This window comes from Syngnathus floridae, chromosome 12 (assembly GCF_059516105.1).
Source record: "Syngnathus floridae isolate MCC-2025c chromosome 12, RoL_Sflo_1.0, whole genome shotgun sequence".
In the NCBI taxonomy this organism is placed as follows: Eukaryota; Metazoa; Chordata; class Actinopteri; order Syngnathiformes; family Syngnathidae; genus Syngnathus; species Syngnathus floridae.
In genome coordinates this window covers 12,543,949-12,568,051 of record NC_142424.1, presented here as the reverse complement: position 1 = coordinate 12,568,051, position 24,103 = coordinate 12,543,949, and the positions used below count along the sequence as shown (strand labels likewise).

Here is a 24,103-nt window from a genome sequence, read left to right as displayed (position 1 = left end):
CCTACCACAACTTCCCACTGATCAAAAATTCCAAATTTGAAATTCAACCAAATTCTCCAAATTTTCGTTCTTCTACTCTAATTTCTACATTTTTCAACTTATTCAACTCATTCCAACTTTCAACTGTTCATCTTTTGCCAACCTATTCCACAACTTCCCATTTGCCAAAAATTCCAAATTTGAAATTCAACCAAATTTTTCTAAATTTCGTTTTTCTACTCTAATTTCTACATTTTTCAACCGATTCTACCCATTCCAACTTTCAACTGTTCATCTTTTTTCTACCTATTCCACAACTTTCCACTTACCAAAAATTCCAAACTTTCAAATTTGAAATTCAACCAAATTCTCCAAAATTTAGTATTACACTTCTATTTTCCACATTTCTCAAGAAATTCAACTCATTTCAACATCATTCGGCATCATTCCCCAAGAAGTGATTCAAAGTCTTCGCCTTCACACGCAATTTCTCCAGAAATTGCATTTTCTAGTTATTACTATTATTGTTATTATTAGTATTAGTGTTCTTATCAACTTGATTTTGCATGCCTGCACTTTTAAGTTATATAAGCCTTGCTTGTTCAATATTCATTGTAAAATCAAAACTTGTTTGATTCCATATTCAAAGGTTCATTTGTTCAACCTTGGCCTGCGGCTTTGTTCAATTTAAAAATTTGGCCCACTGTGAATTTGAGTTTGATACCCCTGGTGTAGAGAGAGAAGAGCAGTGGGGAGAGGACGCACCCCTGAGGGGCTCCAGTATTGGTGGTCCGGGTGTCAGATGTGATGCTCCCCAGCCTCACACGCTGTCTCCTGTTGGTCAGGAAATTGGTGATCCACTGACAGGTGGAGGCAGGTACCGCGAGCTGGATGAGCTTCTGTTGGAGGATGTCAGGAGCGATGGTGTTGAACGCCGAGCTGAAGTCCACAAACAGGATCCTGGCGTACGTTCCTGGGGTGTCCAGGTGTTGCAGGATGTAGTGCAGTCCCATGTTGACCGCATCATCCACCGATCTGTTTGCCCGGTCGGCAAACTGGAGGGGGTCAAGCAGGGGGCCCGTGACATCCTTCAGGTGGTTCAGCACTGACCTCTCGAAAGATTTCATGACCACAGATATCAGTGCGACAGGTCTATAGTCATTCAAACCTGTGATGGCGGGCTTCTTGGCCACTGGAACGATGGTGGAGCTCTTGAAGCACGAGGGCACCTCACACAGCTCCAGGGAACGATTGAAGATCCGTTCAAAGGTGGGCGCCAGCTGCTCAGCGCAGACTTTCAAGCAGGAAGGTGACACGCCGTCTGGGCCCGGTGCCTTCCTGATCTTTTGTCTCCGGAACATCTGGCGCACTTCGTCCTCGCGGATCTGGAGTGCGGGCGCGGCCTCTGTAAGAGAGAGAGTCGGTGACCACGGTGATGGAGGTGAGGACAGAGCAGTTGTGGGGGGAGGTGAGTATGTAGATTGTGCTGCAGGAGGTCCCGTTGTGTGGGAGGACCGATCAAACCTGCAGTAGAACCTGTTTAGCTGGTTAGCAAGCCTTGGGCTCTCCACAGGACGGGGGGTTCGTTTCTTGAAGCCCGTGATGCTCTGCAGACCTTTCCACACTGTTGAGGGATCTGGATTGGCAGAGAGGTGTCTCTCCAGGCTCTCCCCGTAACACCTCCTGGCTTTCCTGACCTCTCGGTTCAGTGTGTTTCTGGTCTGCTTGAACAGGTCACGGTCCCCGCTCCTGTAGGCCTCCTCCTTGACTTTGCGCAGCCTCCTGAGGTTCGGTGTAAACCAAGGTTTGTCGTTGTTGTACGTGCAGAAGGTCTTAGTCTGCACACACAGATCCTCACAAAAACTCATGTATGATGTGACAGTGTCAATGAGTTCATGCAGGTCTGAAGTTGCAGCTTCAAAAACTCTCCAATCGGTGCAGTCAAAGCAGGCTTGGAGGTCCTGCCTTGACTCCACTGTCCACTTCCTCACAGTCCTCACCACAGACTTAGAAGTTTTTAGTTTCTGTCTGTAGGCCGGGATCAGATGAACTAGACAGTGGTCCGAGAGTCCTAAAGCTGCACGAGCCACAGAGTGGTATGCATCCTTAATTACGGTGTAGCAGTGGTCCAGTGTCGGTGCCCCTCTGGTGGGACACGTTATGTGCTGTCTGTATCTGGGGAGTTCGTGTGCGAGGTTCGCCCTGTTAAGATCATCAGATTTGACGGCGAGGCATCGTCAGAAGTCTTGGATTTTATGCCTAAACCAGAGCCAATGAAGAAGTGACCATCTTTAAGCTTCATGCGGAGGGATTATTTGTTTTTCTGATGACTGCAGTTGGTGAAAATATTCACCAGTGGATTATAATTGCTCTCCATGAGGACGACGGTTTGTCACAACAATTCTTTCTATAGCTTTTGTGGATCGTGGCTATTAACAGCTGGGGGCTCTCCGTGAGCCGCCAGAGCCTGTTGGCCACGATAGCCTGTGGGCTGCAGTTTGCCATGGCACACTCTTATCGAAGTATCCTTGCAGTGAAGACATTGCAACGCAAGAGGTGCATCCCGCCGTTGAGAGCATCAACCTGCGAGGCGTGGGTCCTCAGGTTGGTGTTCTTGTGTGAGTAGAGTCGACATGCGCCATCGAGTAACTAGGAAGCTGCCATCCCAGCCCCAAAGTACAATGGGGTGTATGTGTGTGTATGTTGTCTGTAGGTGTTATGTGTTGTAAGACTAAATTGGCTATAATGGTGCGCTAAAGAATTTGCTGTGTGGTTTGCACCGCAAAACGGGAAGAAAAAAAAAACGAGGGGGATTAGTTGTTGATAGAAACTTGTCCACACTGGTTTAGGGTCTAGCCCAGGGATGGGCAAACGTTTTGACGGGCGGGCCGAATTTGGTTCTAAATTTTGATCGGGGGGCCGAACCAGGAGCAGATGGATGTAGTGTTTGTGTGAAGTAATAGAAATGACATGGAAAGGTCATTGCATAAAAGGTTTATACTTTTAGTAGGTAGTAAAGAATGGATATTCAAATAAGCTTTTTGAAAACAAATGCATTTACACTACCGTTAAAAAGTTTGGGGTCACCCAAACAATTTTGTATTTTCCATGAAAAGTCACACTTATTCACCACCAAATGTTATGAAATGAATAGAAAATAGAGTCAAGACATTGACAAGGTTAGAAGTAATGATTTGTATTTGAAATAAGATTTTTTTTACATCAAACTTTGCTTTCGTCAAAGAATCCTCCATTTGCAGCAATTACGGCATTGCAGACCTTTGGCATTCTAACTGTTAATTTGTTGAGGTAATCTGGAGAAATTGCACCCCACGCTTCCAGAAGCTGCTCCCACAAGTTGGATTGGTTGGATGGGCACTTCTTGCGTACCATACGGTCAAGCTGCTCCCACAACAGCTCAATGGGGTTCAGATCTGGTGACTACGAAACTCATATTTTGCAAGTTACAAACTTCACGTTGTAAAATATGCAGCTGAAAACAGTAATCGAGCAACAGAAAGAAAGTTTGGAGAACTGTGATGTCTCAATGGATTACTATTTCAAGTGACGTCAGTGGCATGGCGCGGCGCGGCGGTTGTTTACATAAAGGACAAACGTACCCACGTAAGGACTACCGGCATCATTAGCGGTGATCATTTCTAAGTGACAACAAGGACAAAGAGTTTGAAGGAATTAAGGATTTGGAGTGACGTAGAAGGTTTGAAAAACTATTATGGCTTTTACGCATGCCCAGTCCTACTCTACTAAGTCGGGGGCCAGCGCTCGGCCGAGTGGCTGTCCGCGAACGGTGCATGGGGCTCGGACATGGCCATTACGCACGCCCGGTCTTATGCCATGGAGCTCTCGTGTCTGGAAGTCCACGCCGCCACACGCTTGGAAGTTTGTTTTGTTTAATAAAGAGCCGTTTACCAAACGCACGTCTATCCTTGTACTTTGTTAACGCTACAATATAGTTATATACTAGATCTGTGGAATAAAGACGAGGCTGACGTCAGGGCGCACGCGCGGCGATGTTGACAAAGGACGAGGAATTTGATCGATGGATTTAATGGATTTAAAGTGCACGGATGGTTTGATAATATTATTGCTTATATTATAGTTATTTGAAATATAGTTTATCTATCGTTATATGAGCCTGTGGAATATTTTGAAGTGCAAGCGCCCTCAGCCGCGCACAGCCATTGTTGACAAAGAAGGATCGATGGATTTAATGAATTGGAGTGACACGTTAGCAAACCTATCGTTTAGCCTGTTGCTATCGTATCGAATGATCGATGGATTTAATGAATTGGAGTGACACCGATGGTTTTATAAACATGTTATTCATGTAATAGTTGTCCTTAATCACTCTATATGTTACGTCAGGCCCGTTCTCAGCTCCTCATTTGTGCTTGTCACGTTAGCATACCTATCGTTTAGCCCAGGGGTGGGCAAACTTTTTGACTTGCGGGCCGAATTGGGTTCTAAATTTTGACCGGGAGGCCGAACCAGGAGCAGATGAATGTAGTGTTTGTGTGAAGTAATATAAACGACCTGTAAAGGTCATTGCATAAATGGCTTTGGCCTTTAGTAGGTAGTAAAGCATGGATATTCAAAAAAAGTTTTTTGAAAACAAATGCATTTATTAACAGCATTAAAAAAAAAAACATCCCTAAAAAACTGCTATCAGTGATTCTCATAAAATACGACACTGTTATTATGAATAACAGTCTCCATAACTTTAGTGCCTGCAGGTCAGATTAATGAAAGATGTTTATCTTATGAGATCACACCAAACGGCAAACATTCTGACCAAATACATCATCTTGAAGAATCGGTGAAAGTATACATCCAAAAAAAGTCATCAAAACGGCAACACGGTGAGGGGTATCTGAAAATCAGAGCAGAGTTTTAACTCACAAACACCTGGTAACAGAGGTCAGGAAACGGGAAACACTTCCTTAAAGTAAGCCTTAAGAACTTTACAGGTTAAGATTAGTCACAAACAGGTGGTGCATCAATGTCCTTGAGCATCCTGCATTGTTTGAAAATGAGAATTGTCGCTAGTTTCAATCCCTGCTATATGTACAGATCATATTAAAAATGCATTTTTTTACAACAAACTTGAAAGCCTCCCCTTCATTTTCAGTGGGAACAGTGTTGTTGGTCTCCCTTTTTTTGCTAGTGTGTTATAGTCTGGAGTAAAATTTGTTGTGGCAATTCTTAGGAGAGATCCGAGGTGTTGGTCCGTTTACCTAGATCTGTGACGGGTTGATGTTGATGTTCATGTGGCTGAACGTCACGTCGCGTACGTCGAGCCAAATTGGCCACTCTTTTTAAACACTCGGCACTCAGTGTCCACCTTGCTTTTCCTTGGGCGGCTCATTTTAATGGAAGGATTCCAGGGGAAGGTTTGTGGGTGGCTTTAGCATAAAACTGTATCCGAAAGCTCGGCGCGCAAATTACAAGAATGCTGTCGTCACAGCCCACGCTCTAAATTCGGCACTGATACAAATAGAGCGCGAGTGCGCCATTTCCGTACTACTGAGTACGTACACGCACTTGTGAGTGTGCACTGAGCTTTCTGACACGGCTTCCGGTAGTAAATGCAATGGGGGGTGGTTCCCCATCTACTGGAGAAACGCAGTCATTGCAGGCAAAATGACCGAAAAAAAATAAAAAAAATAATACAATTTATTTAGGGTTGGCGGGCCGGATTAAATGGTCCCGTGGGCCGGATGTGGCCCGCGGGCCGTAGTTTGCCCATACCTGGTTTAGTCTGTTGCTATCGTATCGAATGATCGATGGATTTAATGAATTGGAGTGACACTGATGATTTTATAAACATGTTATTCATGTAATAGTTGTCCTTAATCACTCTATACGTTACATCAGGCCCGTTCTCAGCTCTTTGTTTGTGTTTGTCACGTTAGCATACCTATCGTTTAGCCTGTTGTTGCTATCGTTTAGCCTGTTGTTGCTCGTTCATGACTGTTTTTGGTGTGGGATTTTGTTGAATAAATTGCCCCCCAAAATGCGACTTATACTCCAGAGCGACTTATATATGTTTTTTTTTCACTTTTTGGGGCATTTTATAGCTGGTGCGACTTATACTCCGGAGCGACTTATAGTCCGGAAAATACGGTACATCATCTTGAAGAATCAGTGAAAGAAATAAAGAAATCAATAGTTTTGTTGGTCTCTCTTTTTTGCTAGTGCATCATGGTCTGGAGTAAAATTTGTTGTGGTAATTCTTAGGATAGAGCCGAGGTGTCGGTCCGTTAACGTAGAGCTGTGACGGACTTTGTTGACGTTCATGTGGCTGATCGTCTGCTCACATACGTAGGTCGAGCCAAATTGTCCTATCTTTTTTTTTAAACACTCGGCACTCAGTGTTCACCTTTCTTTTCCTTGGGCCACTCATTTTCGTGGAAGGATTCCAGGGGAAGGTTTGTGGGTGGCATTAACGTAAAACTGTATCTGAAAGCTCAGCGCGCGAATTACGAGAATGCTGACGTCACAGTCCACAGTCGAAATTCGGCACTGATGGAAATAGAGCGCGGAGTGCGCCGGGTACGTACTACTTAGTACGTACACGCACTTGTGAGTGTGCACCGAGCTTTCTGACACAGCTTCCGGGAGTAAATGCGCGGGTGGGCGCTTCCCCATCTATTGGGGAAACATACTAATTGCAGGGAAAATGACCCAAAAAAGAGTTCAATAATACAATTTATTCAGGTTTGGCGGGCCGGATTAAACGGCCCCTTGGGCCGGATGTGGCCCGCGGACCGTAGTTTGCCCGAGTAGTTAGACTCTAGCCCTTATAGAAGTTTTTTTATTTTATTTAGAGACAGAGAGCATTTTGTCTGACATTGGATGAAGCAAAATTATGAAATAAAGACATTTCAATCTTAAAGTCAGGAGAACTAGTTGATTGGCTGTGTCAAGACTATACAAGTATTTGCACAGGAAAATAAGAGAGATTTAGTTATATAAAGTTGAGACAACAAGAATTTTGATTAATATTGGCAGTTGTTTTGTTGATCCTTTTTTCTTTTTGGGGAAGTGAGTGGGTTATCAGAATCTTTGAGAGAGGAAAAACAGGAAACAGCTGTCTCGAAAAAGGGAACTGTCGACAGCCTTGAGTGATACATCTGAGGCCAGCTGACTTAGAGGAAGCTGAACATTTTTGAAGTTTTTTTTTCTCTTCAGAATTTCAAACATTTTTGCTGTAAACAATCAGGAGGTTATTGGAAAGTGACTGAAGAAGATTTGCTAGCAAAAAAAGTTGTGGAGGCAGTCCGATTGCCACAAAAAGAAGCTATATGCATGTGTCCAGCGCACACACACACACACACACACACACAAGACTGATGAGATGTCAAAAGGAATCGAGTTGCAGACAGGCCCGCAGAAAAGGACACCGTGAAAAGAGACGGATCAAGAAAGGATGGAGACCAGAAAGCCCATTGGGGCTTCATCAATAAGAGGAGTTACCAACATCGAGGAAGAACGCCCGGCGATGCACAGGCAGGAGAAGTCGCTCCTACAGTGCTGGAAAGACTGTTGGACGTTGTGAACAGAGACGCAGGAAGCGTGACAGTCATAACCGACAGCCGTTATGGTGAGGAAGCCCTCAAAAATGTTCTGGCCATTTGGGAAGAACATGGCTACGGGGTTGTGAAAGGAAGACCGGATGGGCCCTACGAGGGTTAAGAATAAAGGTTCATCGATATGTCAGAGAAAGGAGAATTATAGTTGTAGGAGTTGAGAAATGGAACAAGACCCCTCGCGGAAAGTGGTCCCGGATGTGTCCGTGAAGAAAGTGGTGTCGGCCGTACAGTTAGCCCTAGGCCACAGGGGCCCCTTGCCTACACGGAAGTAGTTGAAGCTGGAGCTCTAGATTTCCGAAAATGCAATTCGTGCTGCCTTGCGTGAACTGTGTAACAGGTACAGCACAGGTCGCAGAGAACAGCGAACCAATGGATTGACTTTCAAGCACTGTTTCATGGGGGCCAGTATGTTGCTGGACCCATGCGAGTCGATGGCGCAAGAGGTGTGCTTGGGGACTCTTTGTCAAGACATGAAGGGCTGGAAGCTGTGAGAAGAGCCGACGCCAATAGTAATCGTGAGCGTGATCAAGATGCTAGAAGAAAATAATCCAGAGGGTGAGCGGTTGAAACCATTGCCAGCTGACCCGATTCGAGCTAAGACGTAATCAAAAGAACCAGATCACAATTTAGCTGTCCCCGCCTTGGTGTGTTTGGGTTAGGGTTAAGGTGCGGTTATCATACAAAGAACACCGAACGGAAAAGTGGCCGGTCAGGCCCTGGACCTGCTGAGAAGAGCCACACGGGGCTGTGTCCCTAGGCGACGTGACTCTTTTTATTGGAACAGGGACGACGAAACACCGTGTGAGCATCTGTGAGCATCGTTGTCTCCCTGATTCCTCGACTGGGGAAGTTGTGGACATTTTTGTGACTGTGAGGACAAGATGCCAATGTGGCTCACGACTGTGGTGGAGGGCAAGGCCTGTTGCCTGTCCCAAAATTCGAGGAGGGGGATGTCAAGTAACATGGTGGTACAGGATGGTGTAAAATTGGGTATCGAATTCGGCCCAGGCACATTGGCTATCCCAAAACATGTAGTAGTTCCAAAATTTCACCAGGAGATGGTGTTAAAGCTTGACATAGGGGTGACCTGATGGAAACTAACAAATCTAATAAATTAAATTGTTAGCAATTGGGAGGACACGACCTGTTCAAACACGTAGCAAAGCACAATTTTGGAATATGAGTTTGCTATGCCATAATTTTAAGATGTAACAGCTTGAGCAATATCAATATGTATGTTAAAGTTAGAAGAACCCATTATTATGGTTAAGTATGATTATGTGTTAAGATTGATCTTTACTAGACAAGATATATGTTATTAATGTTGCAATGTTTTCTCCAACGTGTATTTAACATTGGTGTTCCATCCATACTTGAATGTATTAAGTTGAGAGGAGACGTCAATGGCTAATAGTGAAAGAACGAGCAAAACAGGAAACAGCTGCATCCGGTAGCGGAGTACACTCATGCGCAATGGTTACTGCTTTAAACAAGGTTGCCAGGACAACCAGTGGTTTCCAGCTGACCTAGACAGGAATCAGCTAAGGAACATTCTCGAAACTTCCAGAAACTTCCAGAAAGGCCACCTCACGTGCCGGTGAGGTAATGTCGATGAGGTAATGCCAGGAGCCTTTAAAAGCTTGGTTCCGGACAGGAAACTTGCTCTCTCTCGCCAGTATGTTGGCACTGCCTGCCCGGAAGTAAAGAACGCCATTTAAACGAAGATGGATTTTTCACTCTTTTTGAGATTGGACCAAAATCTACTAAGATGAATTTCCAGAGTCTTCGAATTGGACTTGGTCAAATTTTAAACTTCGAATTGGACTTTGTCAAATTTTAAGCTTCGAGGAAGTCAGAGGAGACAGCCGCTTCGGGCAGAAAGGGGAAGACGCCAATGTTACGGCCTTGGCTAATCTCCTCATGGCCAGACCTTTCCTCTTTTTTGAACAGAATTCGGATTTTGGAACAAAGGCGAGTCGATCACTGGACTTGTTCAACCAAATAGGATTTTAGACCTTTTGTCTCCTCTTTTGTTCTGCGATGGGTGAGTGTTGTTTTTTTCGACTTGTAATTCTTTTTCTTGCTTATTCATTGAATTTCTTCTTAATCCTTAATTCGGTTATTTCGTATTAACTATGTTGAGCATGGTTTTATATGCAGTAATTAGAACTTTAAAATTTCTTTATTTCCCTATCATAGTCATTCTTTAAATCGATTCAATTCTATTTAAAGTGGAGACAGCTTTTATCGTTGACACCAGGAATTGTCAGATCTGGTTCGAAGTAGTTATCTTGAGCTCAGCTAGGGCGAGTGCCATCCATCCATCCATCCATCCATCCATCCATCCATCCATCCATCCATCCATCCATCCATCCATCCATCCATCTTCTTCCGCTTATCCGGGGTCGGGTCGCGGGGGCAGCAGCTTTAGGAGGGACTCCCAGACTTCACTCTCCCACCCCACTTCATCCAACTCATCCCAGGAGATCCCAAGGCGTTCCCAGGCCAGCTGAGAGACATAGTCTCTCCAGCGCGTCCTGGGTCGTCCCCGGGGTCTCCTACCGGTGGGTCTCCTACCGGTGGGACATGCCCGGGACACCTCCCCATGGAGGCGTCCAGGAGGCATCCTGATGAGATGCACGAGCCACCTCATCTGGCTCCTCTCAACGTGGAGGAGTAGCGACTCTACTCTGAGTCTCTCCCGGATGTCCGAGCTTCTCACCCTATCTCTAAGGGAGAGCCCGGACACCCTGCGGAGGAAACTCATTTCGGCCACTTGTATCCGGGATCTCGTTCTTTCGGTCACGGCCCATAGCTCATGACCATAGGTGAGGGTCGGAGCGTAAATCGACCGGTAAATTGAGAGCCTTGCCTTTTGGTTCAGCTCTCTCTTCACCACGATGGACCGGTACAGTGTCCGCATTACTGCCGACGCTGCACCGATCCGCCTGTCGAGCTCGCACGCCATCCTCCCCTCACTCGTAACAAGACCCCAAGATACTTGAACTCCTCCACTTGGGGCAGGATGTCATCCCCAATCTGGAGAGGACATTCCGCCCTTTTCCGACCGAGGACCATGGACTTGGAGGTTTTACCAAAGACAGATACATTTATCCGAGCGATAACAAATGCTTCAAATCAAAAAAGGGGAAGGAGCCGCTGGTAAAAAGGGCACGGCCTTCTTGATTCCGGGTCTCAAGTGGTTACTCTGCACCGGTTTCAGAGTGACTTTAAAGGGATTGGCGTCCTAAAAAGAATAAATTAATTCTGTCCGAATTGATATCTTAGAGGCGGTTAGACTTGCACGAATCTTTCCCCTCCCCGCCCCGACCTGGAAACTCTCGTCTCCCTGTGAGGGCTGCGTTACAGCAACGGGGTCGAAGGGAAGTTTAACCCTTTAAACGGAGGGTCGGGTCACTTACGGTCGATAAGTACGGATTTGACAGTGTAAATATATTTATGTTTTATGTTATTCGGGCCAATAAATGCAATTGCTATACTGACAACATATCATTTGTGTCATAACATATGACAATTGATACGCAAAAAAAACCCCAAATGTGACCTCCAAAAAAAGGTGTCCTCTTTTTCAGAAACTCAAATCTGGTCACACTACAAAAATATTAGGGCGGCACTTAAAGACATTGTAACCCAATCACACAGATAAGATTCTTGATTTTTTTCAGCGAAAACGGGCTGGATATTGCTAACGATCATCCCGCTTTGTGAACCCTACTTCAGTCAATCAGCGAGCACTGTTAGCATCATATAAGTAGCTTACCAAATTGCTCAGTGCAAAAAACCCTACACCATTACAGAAGAGCTGATACCGCCTGCAGCCGTGGGTATAGTTTCTGTCATGCTGCCTCATTTTGATTAAAAAAAAAGTTGAGTTTGCATGCTCTCCCCGTGCCTGCGTAGGTTTTCTCCGGGCACTCCGGTTTCCTCACACATCCCAAAAACATGCTTGGTAGGTCGATTGAACACTCCAAATTGTCCCAAGCTGTGAGTGCGAATGGTTGTTCGTCTCTGTGTGCCCTGCGATTGGCTGGCAACCGGTTCATGGTGTCCGTCGCCTACTGCCCGACTGCTGGGATAGGCTCCAGGACTTCCACGACCCCATGGGGACAAGCGATATAGAAGATGGATGGATGAACATGTTTTGTATATTGTGGTTCTGAGTTAATGTTGATTACTTTGAATTGAATATTATTTATTGCTGTTATTTAATATTAATTATGTTTATTATTTTATTGTATTTTTTCAGCATAAAATGACAGTTGGTCAAGAATGTTTATAGTTTAAGTAATCATAATCATATCCGTAGAGTCTTTTTTTCAGACAAATGAAAGAATTTTTTCGTTGTTACCTGCTGCTGACGTGTGTGTACGTCAGATGACGGCTCTGAGGAAGACTGGAGTGCGCAGTCGAAACTCAGCAGTAGGTAACAACAAAAAAATTATTTCATTTGTCTGAAAAAAAGAATCTACAGATAGCATTCAGAAGACATTATAAAGCTAATCGAAATAATCATAATCATAATTTTAGGCAAAGTGATGCACTTGGAATTGGATATGTTACAGACTAAAGAACATTGTTATTGATAGTTATTCTTTGTTGTAAGTTGTTCTTTCTTTATTTTTTTAATTTTTTTTTTTCCTTACAAGCATGGGGGGGGGCGCGAAATGTTTTCTACTCCCTAGGGGGGCATCACAGAAAATAATTGAGAAGCATTGCCCTAACTAAACCTCCCTGAAGTTCCAGTGGTAAGGATGCGGAGCTTTCACCGCCCAACTCCCGGTCAGGGAACCATATTCAACCATGGGGGGCACATGTCAGTGTGCCGGTGCCAAGCCCGGGTGAATGCAGACGGTTGCGTCGGGAAGGGCATACGGCGTAAAAACTGTGTCAAACACTTCTCATGCGGATCATCTGGACAAAAAAAAACAAAAAAAAACGGGTGTTTCGCTGTGGCGATCCCTTCGGGGAAAAGCCGAAAGAAGCCACCACTGCCCTAACTAAACCAGGGGTGTCCAAACTTTTTGCAAGGAGGGCCAGATTTGATAAAGTGAAGGGATCCGGGGGCCAATAGTTTTTTCTGACATTTTTTAACCCCAAAAATTTCATGCAAATACACACTTTTATAAAACAAATTTCATTGTCACAATTGTCTATTTTTTAAATGAGAAAAAAACTCTAAAAACACAAATTCTGCCTTTCATTCATATCTGAAGGGTCAGATAACATTGAACAAACTGTATGAAATACAGTCAAACCTCGGTTTTCGAACGTCCCGGTTCTCGAACAAATCGGAATTCGAACGAAAAATTAGAGATTTTTTTGTTTCGGTTGTTGAACAAAATTTGGAGGTCAAACCTCGCGAGATGAGCCGAAAGGACCCGAGAAATCCCGACCACACGGCCCGCATGCCGACTGACTTCATTCGTTATTGTATTTTCGTTACTTTGAAGATTATATTAACCCCTAATCATGCCTCCAAAGAAAGCAAGTGGGAGCAGTAAAGCCATCTGTTAGAGATTTGCTCACTCCAACTTATTTTGCAAGAACCACACGGGAGACAAGTAAGTCCTTTTTGACACCTGCAGGTGGAGAGTCCATTCGTCGCTGTGCGTACAGCGATGTTCGAATGGAAGTCTAAACTCTCCCAACTGCAAGGACATATTTATTAAGAGAAACAGAGTGGGGGGAAGAGTAGGCTGAATAGAAAGCCCTTGTGCTCTAGTCAAAACATATCAGGGGGTGTTTTACGACCTTGTGTAGGATCTTATTCATTACCGGTTGCATTCCAACATAATCATACGATAAGGATAATCTGAAAAACCCTAACACCATCCTAAAACACAAAGACGCTCTTAAAGCAATGCGACAGTAAGCGCCCGGCGCGCTGCGGTTGCGCGATCGGACTAAATTAAGCTCCCTGCGCACTGAGGTCCACTTAAATTTTGGAAAGTACATCAGGACTTTAAAAATATGATCTAAATTTCTGCGACGGTTCTGTCACAATAATGCGACCAACGCGGTGCAGTTGCGCGGTCGGCGGCGCGGTACGGTTGCGCGTTCGGCGGTGCGTTGCAGTTGCGCGATCAGACAAAATTAAGCTCCCTGCGCACTGAGGTCCACTTAAATTTTGAAAAGTACATCAGGACTTTAAATTTTTTTTCTAAATTTCAGCGACGGCTCTGTCACAATAATGGGACCAGCGCGGTGCAGTTGCGCGGTCAGCGGCACGCTACGGTTGCACATTCGGCGGTGCGCTGCAGTTGCGCGATCGGACAAAAATGCGCAAATGAAAAAAAAAAAACTTAAAAAAGGTGGGTTTTTTGTCTTGGAATGGATTAAAAATTATGAATTATTTGTAATGGGAAAAATAGGTTCGGAATTCGACTGATTCACTTCTCGAACCGCCTTCTAGAACAGATTGTGGTCGAAAACCGAGGTTTGACTGTACTTTACATTTACATTAGTTTAAAATTATTTTTGCCTCATGAACATTTCAAACAGGAGTTATAAGTAATGCAAAGTTGTCTGTTATTATTAAAACCTAAAACAAGTTAATTTTGCTCTTGTCATTTACAATATCTTTCAGAAACTAATAGTTTGTGTCACGTCTACAGGTTCATAACATCGACAGTATTAACATGGTCACTTCGTAGCTTGCTTTAGTAATATTTACTTTTGACTCACAGCCCCGCGGGAAGAATCGCTGTTGTGATGCCAGTTCAGCTTGGAGATGCTTCACTTTATCAGTGCGGTCACTCCCTGTTAGCTTGTCGCATGTGTTAGCAAGTTTAGTCTGATAGCGTCTCTTTAGGTTGAAATCCTTAAACAAGGCAACCGTCTCTTTACAAATTAGACAAGCACACTTGCCTTGGTTGTACTATGTTCATTTTGTTTTCACTTGTCAATTATTTAACTGGTTCTTTTATCACAAACAAGATATTTTGGTTGAATTACCTGACATGTTTCGGCTTGAGTCTCAGTGAAGAAGTATTGTAATTCCCATTTCCCATGTAATTCCCAGCGACGGCCCTCAACGTCAACTTTTCTCGTTTTCTTTGCAGTCGCCATGGCAGAAATTAGCGGAGAGGTGGTACTGCCACCCTTTGGTAATAGGAGGAATTACAGTTACAAGTTTCATGACTTTGTTGTTGTTGTTTTTTTTTAATTCAGTTTGACAGTGCAGGCGGGCCATAAATAATACATTATAAGACCGTAGCTGCGGGCCGCACGAAATCTGACCGGGGTCTGGATTTGGCCCGCGGGCCAGAGTTTGAACTATAACAAATGCTGCACATCTAGTGGGTGGGAACCATGTGACGTCTTTCCTAGTTTTTTTCTTTCTATTTAAGACTATCATAATAAAGCCTATAGTGACGTCCACATCCCCCATAGTACTTCAAGCAAAATTTTAATATGATTGATTTTGAGAATAAGACAACACAGACATTTTATTCATCTTGCTATCGTAATTTCAATTTATCTTACGATCGTATATAAATATATCGTGTTTTACTTTGAAAATAAAAACAGAAAGCGTAAACATAGGAGCGGTTCTGCTTGCTTTGTATACCGCGGTAATATTAGCTTCAACTATTTACTGAGACTCCACCTCTCCGTATCACCAGTAGGGGAGTGTTTATCAACATTTCCAACAACCCCAAAGATTAAAGCCGAAATACAGCAAACGCGTTGAGCTATGCCATTGGCTGGTTTGACCAAACGTAAATTCAATAAGCCGCCATATTGACGTGCCGTACCAACCTAGAAACGATAGAACATTCTCTATTTTGGTATTGTCTGTGGCCGGAGGAATCCCACAGACCCCATTATATCTACGCAAGAAAATATTTTTTTGTAAAAGAATATTTACGTTTTTAGTCCCACAATGACAAGCGTAACGGCATCTCCGACTGTCCAGAGGAGCACGTGTATCGGTGACGCACCGGTCAGCCCCACCAGAATAACCCGACTGCAAGAAAAACAGCAGCTCAGGAACCTTAACGACCGCCTCGCCGTTTACATCGAGACAGTCCGAAACGTAGAGTCTGAAAAAGACATACTAAATCTAAAAATTTGTGAGAAGGAAGGGGAAAGAAGACGGGAGTTATTTGGAATAAAAGCTCTATATGACAATGAGCTTGCCAATGCCAGAAGGTGCTTGGATGATTCCTCTAAAGAACGAGCCTGGCTGGAGATTGAGCTGGAAAAACTCCAATCCGAGCATGAGCAACTTTTACATGGGTAAGATTGTGACATGTATCTGCAATATTTAAAGAGTGGAATATCACCAGTCACAACAATTTTCTAAAGTCTCAATTCTGAGCCACTGGTTACCAATATTTTAATAGTTTAGGTCATATGTTGTCTCCAAAATAAAACCGTCAAAGTGATCTATCTCTTCAAATTAACTTTAATCGATGCAAAATGTTATGAAAAATATTAAATGAAACATATACGATTCCAGTAAGTGACGCATGTCATCAAGGGAACATGACGCAAGCCTCCGTGATTTCGATTGTTACATTGTGATTTCTTCTAATTAAACTTTAATCGCTGCGAAAAGTTAAGAAAAAGATTAAATAGAACGTATACGATTCCAGTAAGTTACGCGAGTTACATCAAGGAATCATGAGTTGTTATCATGTCAAATTGTGCAACTGGACTAATCACAAACGTTGTGCATTCTATGCAAAAAAACAAAAATGATGCAAAAATAAAGTAGAAGGCTTTTTTTCGTTTTCTTGTCCAGATACACTAAAAGTAGAGACAAATAACTTTCAAATAGTAAAATTTATGAAAATTATATAGAGAGCGTTCCCGTCATTCTAGATGATCCACGGAAGAGGATTAAGGCCAGTGAAGAAAGTAAAAAAAAAAAAAAAAAAAGGGGGGGGGGGACAGGATTCAGAGATTTTTCTCAGAATTTTGACTTAAAAGGCAGAATTCCCACTTTAAATTAAGAATTCTGAGAATAAAGTCAGAATTCTGACTTTTAAGCCCATGGATAAATTCTACTGTTTTATGCATTCAGTTGTGGTCTATAAAGTGGAACAACGATGCTTTTGTCTGAATTTCTCGTTTTGATACCATCACTTGTCCCTCTTTTTTACTTGTATTGAGGTGCGGCTCAGAGCAAGCCGTTTTGGTCTGGTTTCTTTAAATGCAAATGAGATACTTCACACCCTCCAACCCGCAAGATGTGCGCCTCCCTTTCTGGTCAAATTATTTGTAGTTTTTTAGCCAAGGTAGCGTTTACTTGCGCTGCAAACCTTTTGATTGATTATTGATTGATTGAAACCTTTAATGTCCCTTCTGGGGAAAATCAGTTGTCAAACAGCTCATGACGTTTTAAAAGAGGAAGACAAGCAGAAAAACAGAGTTCACAATGCAATAAATATATACACACTGCTGGTCCAATAAATATGCAGTGCAAGCTGGTATTTTGCTAAAGTGCATCATGTGCAGATAAAAAGTCCCAAGTCAGTTAGCCTATCAACTCTAGCTCCAGGTCTCCCCGTGCCTGCGGGCCTGATTGTAGAGTCGGAGTGCAGCTGGAATAAACGATTAAAAGATGTCAGTGGCAAAAGACGTCCATACATACATAACACGTAACAAAATAAACCCCCTCACAATATTTATGAAAATGTCTTGTAAAGATAACCTTACCTCAGCTAGACAGTTTCTGACAACACAGATATGATCGCTACATCGGATCAAGAAATATTTAGCATTTTATGCTCATTTTGCGGCTGTATATTTTATATAGTACAGGCCAGATAGTTACGATAACATTATTTTTACTAATTTACATTAAAAGTACTAATTTTGAGATGGTGTTTTTGAACGCTACTACCTTCTCCTGCAAAATGTTCGACATGACTTGTTCAAGTTTTTTCTCAAATGCTAACAGGGTCACTTGTCCTCAACCAGTTACTGGTATGTGGCCCTTTGGTACCAGGCTGCACTGATACTGCTGCTGTATTTTTACTTTTTATTTTTACTAACCCTCACCCAAGTCTCATTTTCCCCCTTTTCCTCTTTTCGCGTTCCTTAAATAAACAGTCCGTGTTGCACAAGGTGTCCTGCCTCATTCGTGACAGGCTGGCAGCCGCGTTTTCTGCGCTTTTCCGCTGTGATGCACATTGCTCAGAGGCACGCCCCGCGCTATCAGCGTGTATTTAAATGCCGGTCTCCGGTCACTTATAAACCCGCAAAGTAGCGCATTCGTGAAAGATGAAGCGCGAAGTGGCGAGGGATGTTGTTACTTTAAATACATTTTTTTTCACATAAGACCTTTGGAAGTCCGTGGGAATTTCAGGGTTAATGGGTAAATGTGCCCCTGTGGCCACTTGTGGCCACTTCAAGATTTGAACTGTAATTTCTGTGACATTATCTGACATTGTCATCCTCTGTACTCTTTCTCTCCAGCAACCATAAAAAAGACTTTGATGTGGCAGAAGCCCACGCCCAGTTAAAGGATTTAGAAGCTCAGCTCAATGCAAAAAATGTCATTCTTGCTACATCCTTGTCTGAAAAAAACATCTTGGAGGCCACCGTGGCTGACCAACAAGAACAGATAATTAAGGTTAAAAACAATTTTTCTTGTATCAATTACAAGCGTTAAATATCAGTGTACATCAACATAATGATCCATTTTTTCTGTTTGGTTCTGAAACATAAAAAAAAAAAAATCTGTGTGCTAGATGACTACAAATAATCTCTGTCTTTGTCAGTTGAATTCTGATCTTGCTCAAACTAAGAAGCACCTTACTGATGAGATGCTCGTTCGTGTCGACTTAAAAAACCGCCATCAGAGTCTGACAGAGGAGATGGAGTTTCGTAAGACCATGCACCTGGAGGTGAGGATGTAATTATGTTTAAGCAGTGATTGAGGTTATGCAATTATCGGTCTGTAAGTGTGTTTTTGATTTGGATTAACTTTCATAGCTGTGAATTTATTAGTGCGTCAAGTTCAAATAAATATAGCGTCACTTATAGTATTTGTACAAAGCTGACCAACTAGATTGACCTGCGTGAAGCTTCGTTTGTGCTGGTATGTGCTGTAAAATTGTTTGTTTCTGCTGGTTTGTTATTTATGAGAGATTGTTTTATAGGTCATGGAGAGTTCACCCAGACCCCCCCCCCCCCCCCCCCCCCATCTGCTCCAAATGAACCCAAAATGGTACCGTTTGTTTGTGCTTTGTTGCTGGTTTGTGCTGCAAAAACTTTTGTTTGTGCTGCTACGGTTCTATAGCTATTACACATTTAATTTCTAGTGATGATGTCACCCAGCCCCTCATTTATTATTAAGTATGTAATATCTACGAAACTGTAGCAGCACAAATTAAAGTTTGGCTTAACATATAATAAGGTAATCAACCAATGAGCATGAGAACAACATATTTAGAGAAATATGCTCGTACTAAAAGCCATTTCCCGCAGTGAAAACGGTAAGAACGTTTTCTATATGCTAGAAAAAAAGCTACAATAGTGTAACATATTTACCTAAAGTTTGTCTTGCATCAGTGGCATTCCAGGAGTTTGAAATACGCGACGAAACAGTGATGTAATCGTTAGAAATTAACGTAATTTCCGGACTATAAGTCGCGGTTTTTTTCATACTTTGGGTGGGGGGGCGACTTATACTCAGGAGCGACTTATATATGTTTTTTTTTCACAAATTTTTACTTGATCATTAAGACATCACTTAAAAGTATAGTTGACCACTTCCCATGTTATTTTTAGTATAGTTGATCACTTAGCATGCTTTTATATCTTTATCTTGAACATATTCAAAACATAAAAAATAGAGAAAACATCAAATAAAGCAATTAACACTTTAAAGCACCATATCCAAGTCCACTGTCTGTTTGCTCCTCTTATATTTATTATTATTATTTATTATTATTTGTTTATCATTTATTCAACACTCTTATTTATTCATTGTTTATGCCTTCTTGGTTTTTTTTGTGTTGCTTGTATGGATATGTGTACTATCTCACCGAGGGATGGTGGGAACGTAATTTCAATTTCTTTGTGTGTCTTGGTATATGAAAAAAAAATCGACAATAAAGCAGAGTTTGTCTTTGATAAAACAACCAAATAAACAAAACAAAAAACTACATCTGAAAAAATATATATTTTCAGACGAAACTGGATGAGGGCGCTTTAAATTTCACCGTTGGCCGTGACTCATCAACTGGGTGGGCTTAAGAAAAATGGCACCAAAAAGAAAGTCATATTTTGCAAGTTACAAACTTCAAGTTGTAAAATATGCAGCTGAAAACAGTAATCGAGCAGCAGAAAGAAAGTTTGGAGAACCGTGATGTACCAATGGATTACTATTTCAAGTGACGTCATGGGCACCGCGCGCGCGACCCACGTAAGGACGACCGGCGTCATTAGCGGTGATCATTTCTAAGTGACACGGAGGACAAAGCGTTTAAAGGAATTAAGGATTTGGAGTGACATAGAAGGTTTGAAAAACTATTATGGCTTTTACGCAGGCCCGGTCCTACTCTACTGAGTCGGGGGCCGGCGCTCGGTCGAGTGGCTGTCCGCGAACGGTGCATGGGGCTCGGACATGGCCATTACGCACGCCCGGTCCTCTGCCATGGAGTTATCGTCTCTGGAAGTCCACGCCGCCACACGCTTGGAAGTTTGTTTTGTGGAATAAAGAGCCGTTTACCAAACCCACGTCTATCCTTGTACTTTGTTAACGCTACAATATAGTTATATAGTAGATCTGTGGAATAAAGATGAGGCTGACGTCAGGGCGCACGCGCGGCGATGTTGACAAAGGACGAGGAATTTGATCGATGGATTTAATGGATTTAAAGTGCACGGATGGTTTGATAATATTATTGCTTATATTATAGTTATTTGAAATATAGTTTATCTATCGTTATATGAGCCTGTGGAATATTTTGAAGTGCAAGCGCCCTCAGCCGCGCGCAGCCATTGTTGACAAAGAACGATCGATGGATTTAATGAATTGGAGGGACACCGATGGTTTTATAAACATGTTATTTGTGTAATGGTTGTCCTAAATCACTCTATATGTTACGTCAGGCCCGTTCTCAGCTCCTCATTTGTGTTTGTCACGTTAGCATACCTATCGTTTAGCCTGTTGCTATCGTATCGAATGATCGATGGATTTAATGAATTGGAGTGACACCAATGGTTTTATAAACATGTTATTCATGTAATAGTTGTCCTTAATCACTCTATATGTTACATCAGGCCCGTTCTCAGCTCTTTGTTTGTGTTTGTCACGTTAGCATACCTATCGTTTAGCCTGTTGTTGCTATCGTTTAGCCTGTTGTTGCTCGTTCATGACTGTTTTTGGTGTGGGATTTTGTCGAATAAATTGCCCCCCAAAATGCGACTTATACTCCGGAGCGACTTATATATGTTTTTTTTCACTTTTTGGGGCATTTTATGGCTGGTGCGACTTATACTCCGGAGCGACTTATAGTCCGGAAAATACGGTAAATGTGTAATATCTACAAAACCGTAGCAGCACAAACGAAAGTTTTTGCAGCACAAACAAAACACCAACAAACGGTACCATTTCGGGTTCATTTGGGGCAGATGGGGGGCTGGGTGAACTCTGGATGACCTATAAAAAAAAAACGTTTCATAACTTAAAAACCGTTGCAGCACAAATTTTTACGGCACAAACCAGCACGAACGAAGCCCAAACAAAACAGACTATTTCCCTTAAATTTTGCGAGGGGTGGGGTGCTAGCTTCACGCAGGTACTACTAGATTGTCGTTCACTTCCTGTGGTCCCGCGACTTTAGAGATTTTTCTTATGTAATGTATCACATTGTCATTTTCCTACTACATTCTCCTCCAATATGATTCGAATGGCAAGGTCAATTCTTTTGTTTCAATGAAGCTATGAGTACGAGACAAATGTTTAGAATTCCAGCTGCTATTTCAGGACAGAGTACCTGTTGTCTGAAGCTACCTACTTCGCAAGTGGGCAAAAATATTGAAACAGCAATTATTCATTTAACTTGTGAATTACATTACATTTAATACACCTGAAACTCTGTTTTACACAGAGTGCAGGGTCCAGAATTTGGGAATGGCAATAAGCGCGTTATTTTTAGAAAGTCTTGAAAGTGTAATACAATCAAAGCCATACATACGAGTGTATCTGGAAATTGCAGCATAGGCAGTCATAAAGATCAAACAGCCCTTACCAATCGCCGTCTCTGTGGTGGCACAATGGAGTGCTGTTCCGACCTTTTATTACACGCCTTTAAATCAGTCCATCCATCCATCTTCTACCGGTTATCCGTGGTCGGGTTGCAGGGGCAGCAGCTTTAGGAGGGACGCCCAGACTTCCCTCTCCCCAGCCACTTCGTTCAGCTCATCCCTGGGAATCTCTAGGTGTTCCAGGCTAACCGAGAGACATTGTCTCTTCAGCGCGTCCTGGGTTGTCCCCGGGGTCTCCTGCCGGTGGGACATGCCCAGAACACCTCCCCAGGGAGGCATCCTAATGAGCCCAGGAGGCATCCTAATGAGCCCAGACACCTTGCGGAGGAAATTCATTTCGGCTGCTTGTATCCGGGATCTTGTTCTTTCGGTTACGACCCATAGCTTGTGACCATTGGTTAGGGTAGGAGTGTAGATCAACTGGTAAATCGAGAGCTGAGCCAAAACCCTAATCCTATACAACTCAACGTGACCGGTTTCTCTCAATCACGCCGCTCCAGGTCATTGCCCGCGTGAGCATTGAATGACCCAGCAGAACGACGGAGTCCCCAGAAAGAGCACTCTCCAGTACTTCTTCCAAGGACGCCAAAAAGGGTGGGTACTCTGAACTGCTGTTTGGTGCAAAGATACAAATAACCGTCAGGACCCGTTCCCCCCCACTGCCCACAGGCGCCCAGCCTGGGGACAATGAGTATGCCCACACCTGCTCAACGTCTCTCACCGTGGGCAATTCCAGAGTGGAAGAGAGTCCAGCCTCTCTCAAGAGGACTGGTACCAGAACCCAAACTGTCTGTGGAGGCAAGTTCGACTATGTCTAGTCGGATGTCTTCTGCCCGGCACACCAGCTCGGACTCCTTCCCTGCCAGAGAGGAAAGAGTCCATGTTAGCCAAGGATCGAACTGCCAAGGTCCCCAAGGTCCCAAGGCCTTTGGCTACCGCCCAGCTCACTCTGCACCAGACCCCATTGGTCCCTCCCACAGGGGGTGAGCCCGTGGGAAGGGTGACCTTCTCAGGGTGCCTTTTCAGGCAGATGCTCACTTCGAGCCCCACCTCCAGGCCTGGCTCTAGAGGTGGTGCCCCCGGTGACTTGCGTCCGGGCAAGGAAGAACTGAGTCCTTTGTCTGGCCACTCACCTAGAACCCATTTGCCATGGGTGATACTGCCAGGGGCATAAGCCAGGGGCATAAACCCCCAGACAACTTGGCTCCTAGGATCATTAGGACACCCAAACCCCCCCACTACAATAAGGTGACGACTCACGGAGGGGCTTTTAAATTAGTCATAGAAACTAAATCACTAGCATTAAGGTTTACGTGTTACTCATTTAGCTTTGTACGGTCTTTATAGCGTCTATTTGAAATAGAGTAATCCCTCGTTTATCGCGGATAATTGGTTCCTAAACCACCCCGCGATAAGTGAAATCCGAGAAGTAGGGTCACCTCTCATCTGTATATGTTTTTGTGTGTCAATAAATCTATATGAAACCATTTAAGTGCATATGTTATTAGAACATTAAATAATAGTTTGAAACACGTAAATACGGCACGGCAGTAATATCGCAGCAACACGGAAGTAACACAGCACTAATCGGGCTGTGTAAAAAAAAAAAAAATACCGGTAAAAGTCACTGAGACGCAGCGGGAACACAGCAGCAACACGGTAGCACAGCACTAACAGGGTTGTTTAAAAAAACCTACCAGTAAAAGTAAAAAAGAGCCGTCTTCATCTTCCTCCTGTGCACTGAAACCATTGAAGTCTTCCTCCTCAGTGTCCGATTGGAACAGCGTCAGATATCCTTCGCCACACACTTGGTCAGTCTCTCTTTCATCGTCGCTTTTATCCATTTCTTCTAGCATTTTCCATGATGAGGGTCTGTTCATGCAAATTTTATTCATGCACGAAGCGCTAGGTTACATTAAACTAGCGAGCGACACGTATAGCTCCAGAGTAGACGTGACCGGGAAATAAAGAGAAGGGTGACGCAACACAATGTCATCGACTGCCTTTAACTTAAAAGCGGCATCATATGCATTTCTTTTGTCCCCCATAATGATGGTTTGTGTATAAAAGCTTCCTTTCTTCAGTAATGTCAGTCTTGATCTCGTTCTGTCTATACTTTGTGTGAATTATACGGCACTATTTGCCTGGCGGACATGCGATCAACACACCACTCTTCTCCCCAGTGACCGTGTCACATATGTATCCCTCCACCTAGCAAAGCAGTTGCCGCACAACAGCGGTCCACAGCCTTTTTACGAGTG

At 43.4% G+C, this 24,103-nt stretch overlaps 1 protein-coding gene and 1 long non-coding RNA gene across 8 annotated transcripts in view; one reads left to right on the top strand and one right to left on the bottom strand.

The window, feature by feature from the left end:
• The first annotated feature begins 9,074 nt into the window (after positions 1-9,074).
• Positions 9,075-24,103, top strand: part of lmnb1 (lamin B1) — a 91,570-nt gene continuing 76,541 nt past the window's right edge. For 2 of the 6 annotated variants that reach the window (XR_015861904.1, XM_088392722.1), the window contains exons 1-3: positions 15,048-15,854; positions 18,042-18,198; positions 18,347-18,472. Coding sequence is in view for 5 of the 6 variants with exons in the window: in XM_088392722.1 (XP_088248848.1) it covers positions 15,499-15,854; positions 18,042-18,198; positions 18,347-18,472 (639 nt within the window). In the remaining variant the exon portion in view is untranslated. Of the gene's footprint in view, positions 9,637-15,047; positions 15,855-18,041; positions 18,199-18,346; positions 18,473-24,103 lie in introns of those variants that run through there. The other 4 variants (XM_088392723.1, XM_088392721.1, XM_088392719.1 and 1 more) reach the window with 4 other exon arrangements.
• On the bottom strand, positions 16,623-23,947 carry LOC148390088 (uncharacterized). Of its 2 annotated transcripts, XR_015861907.1 has the most exons (4): positions 23,540-23,947; positions 22,564-22,701; positions 21,827-22,453; positions 16,623-17,164 (listed from the first exon to the last, which is right to left on the bottom strand). It is a non-coding gene; the product is annotated as an uncharacterized LOC148390088 (long non-coding RNA). The 2 variants fall into 2 exon arrangements; XR_015861906.1 differs by having other exon boundaries at positions 21,827-22,701.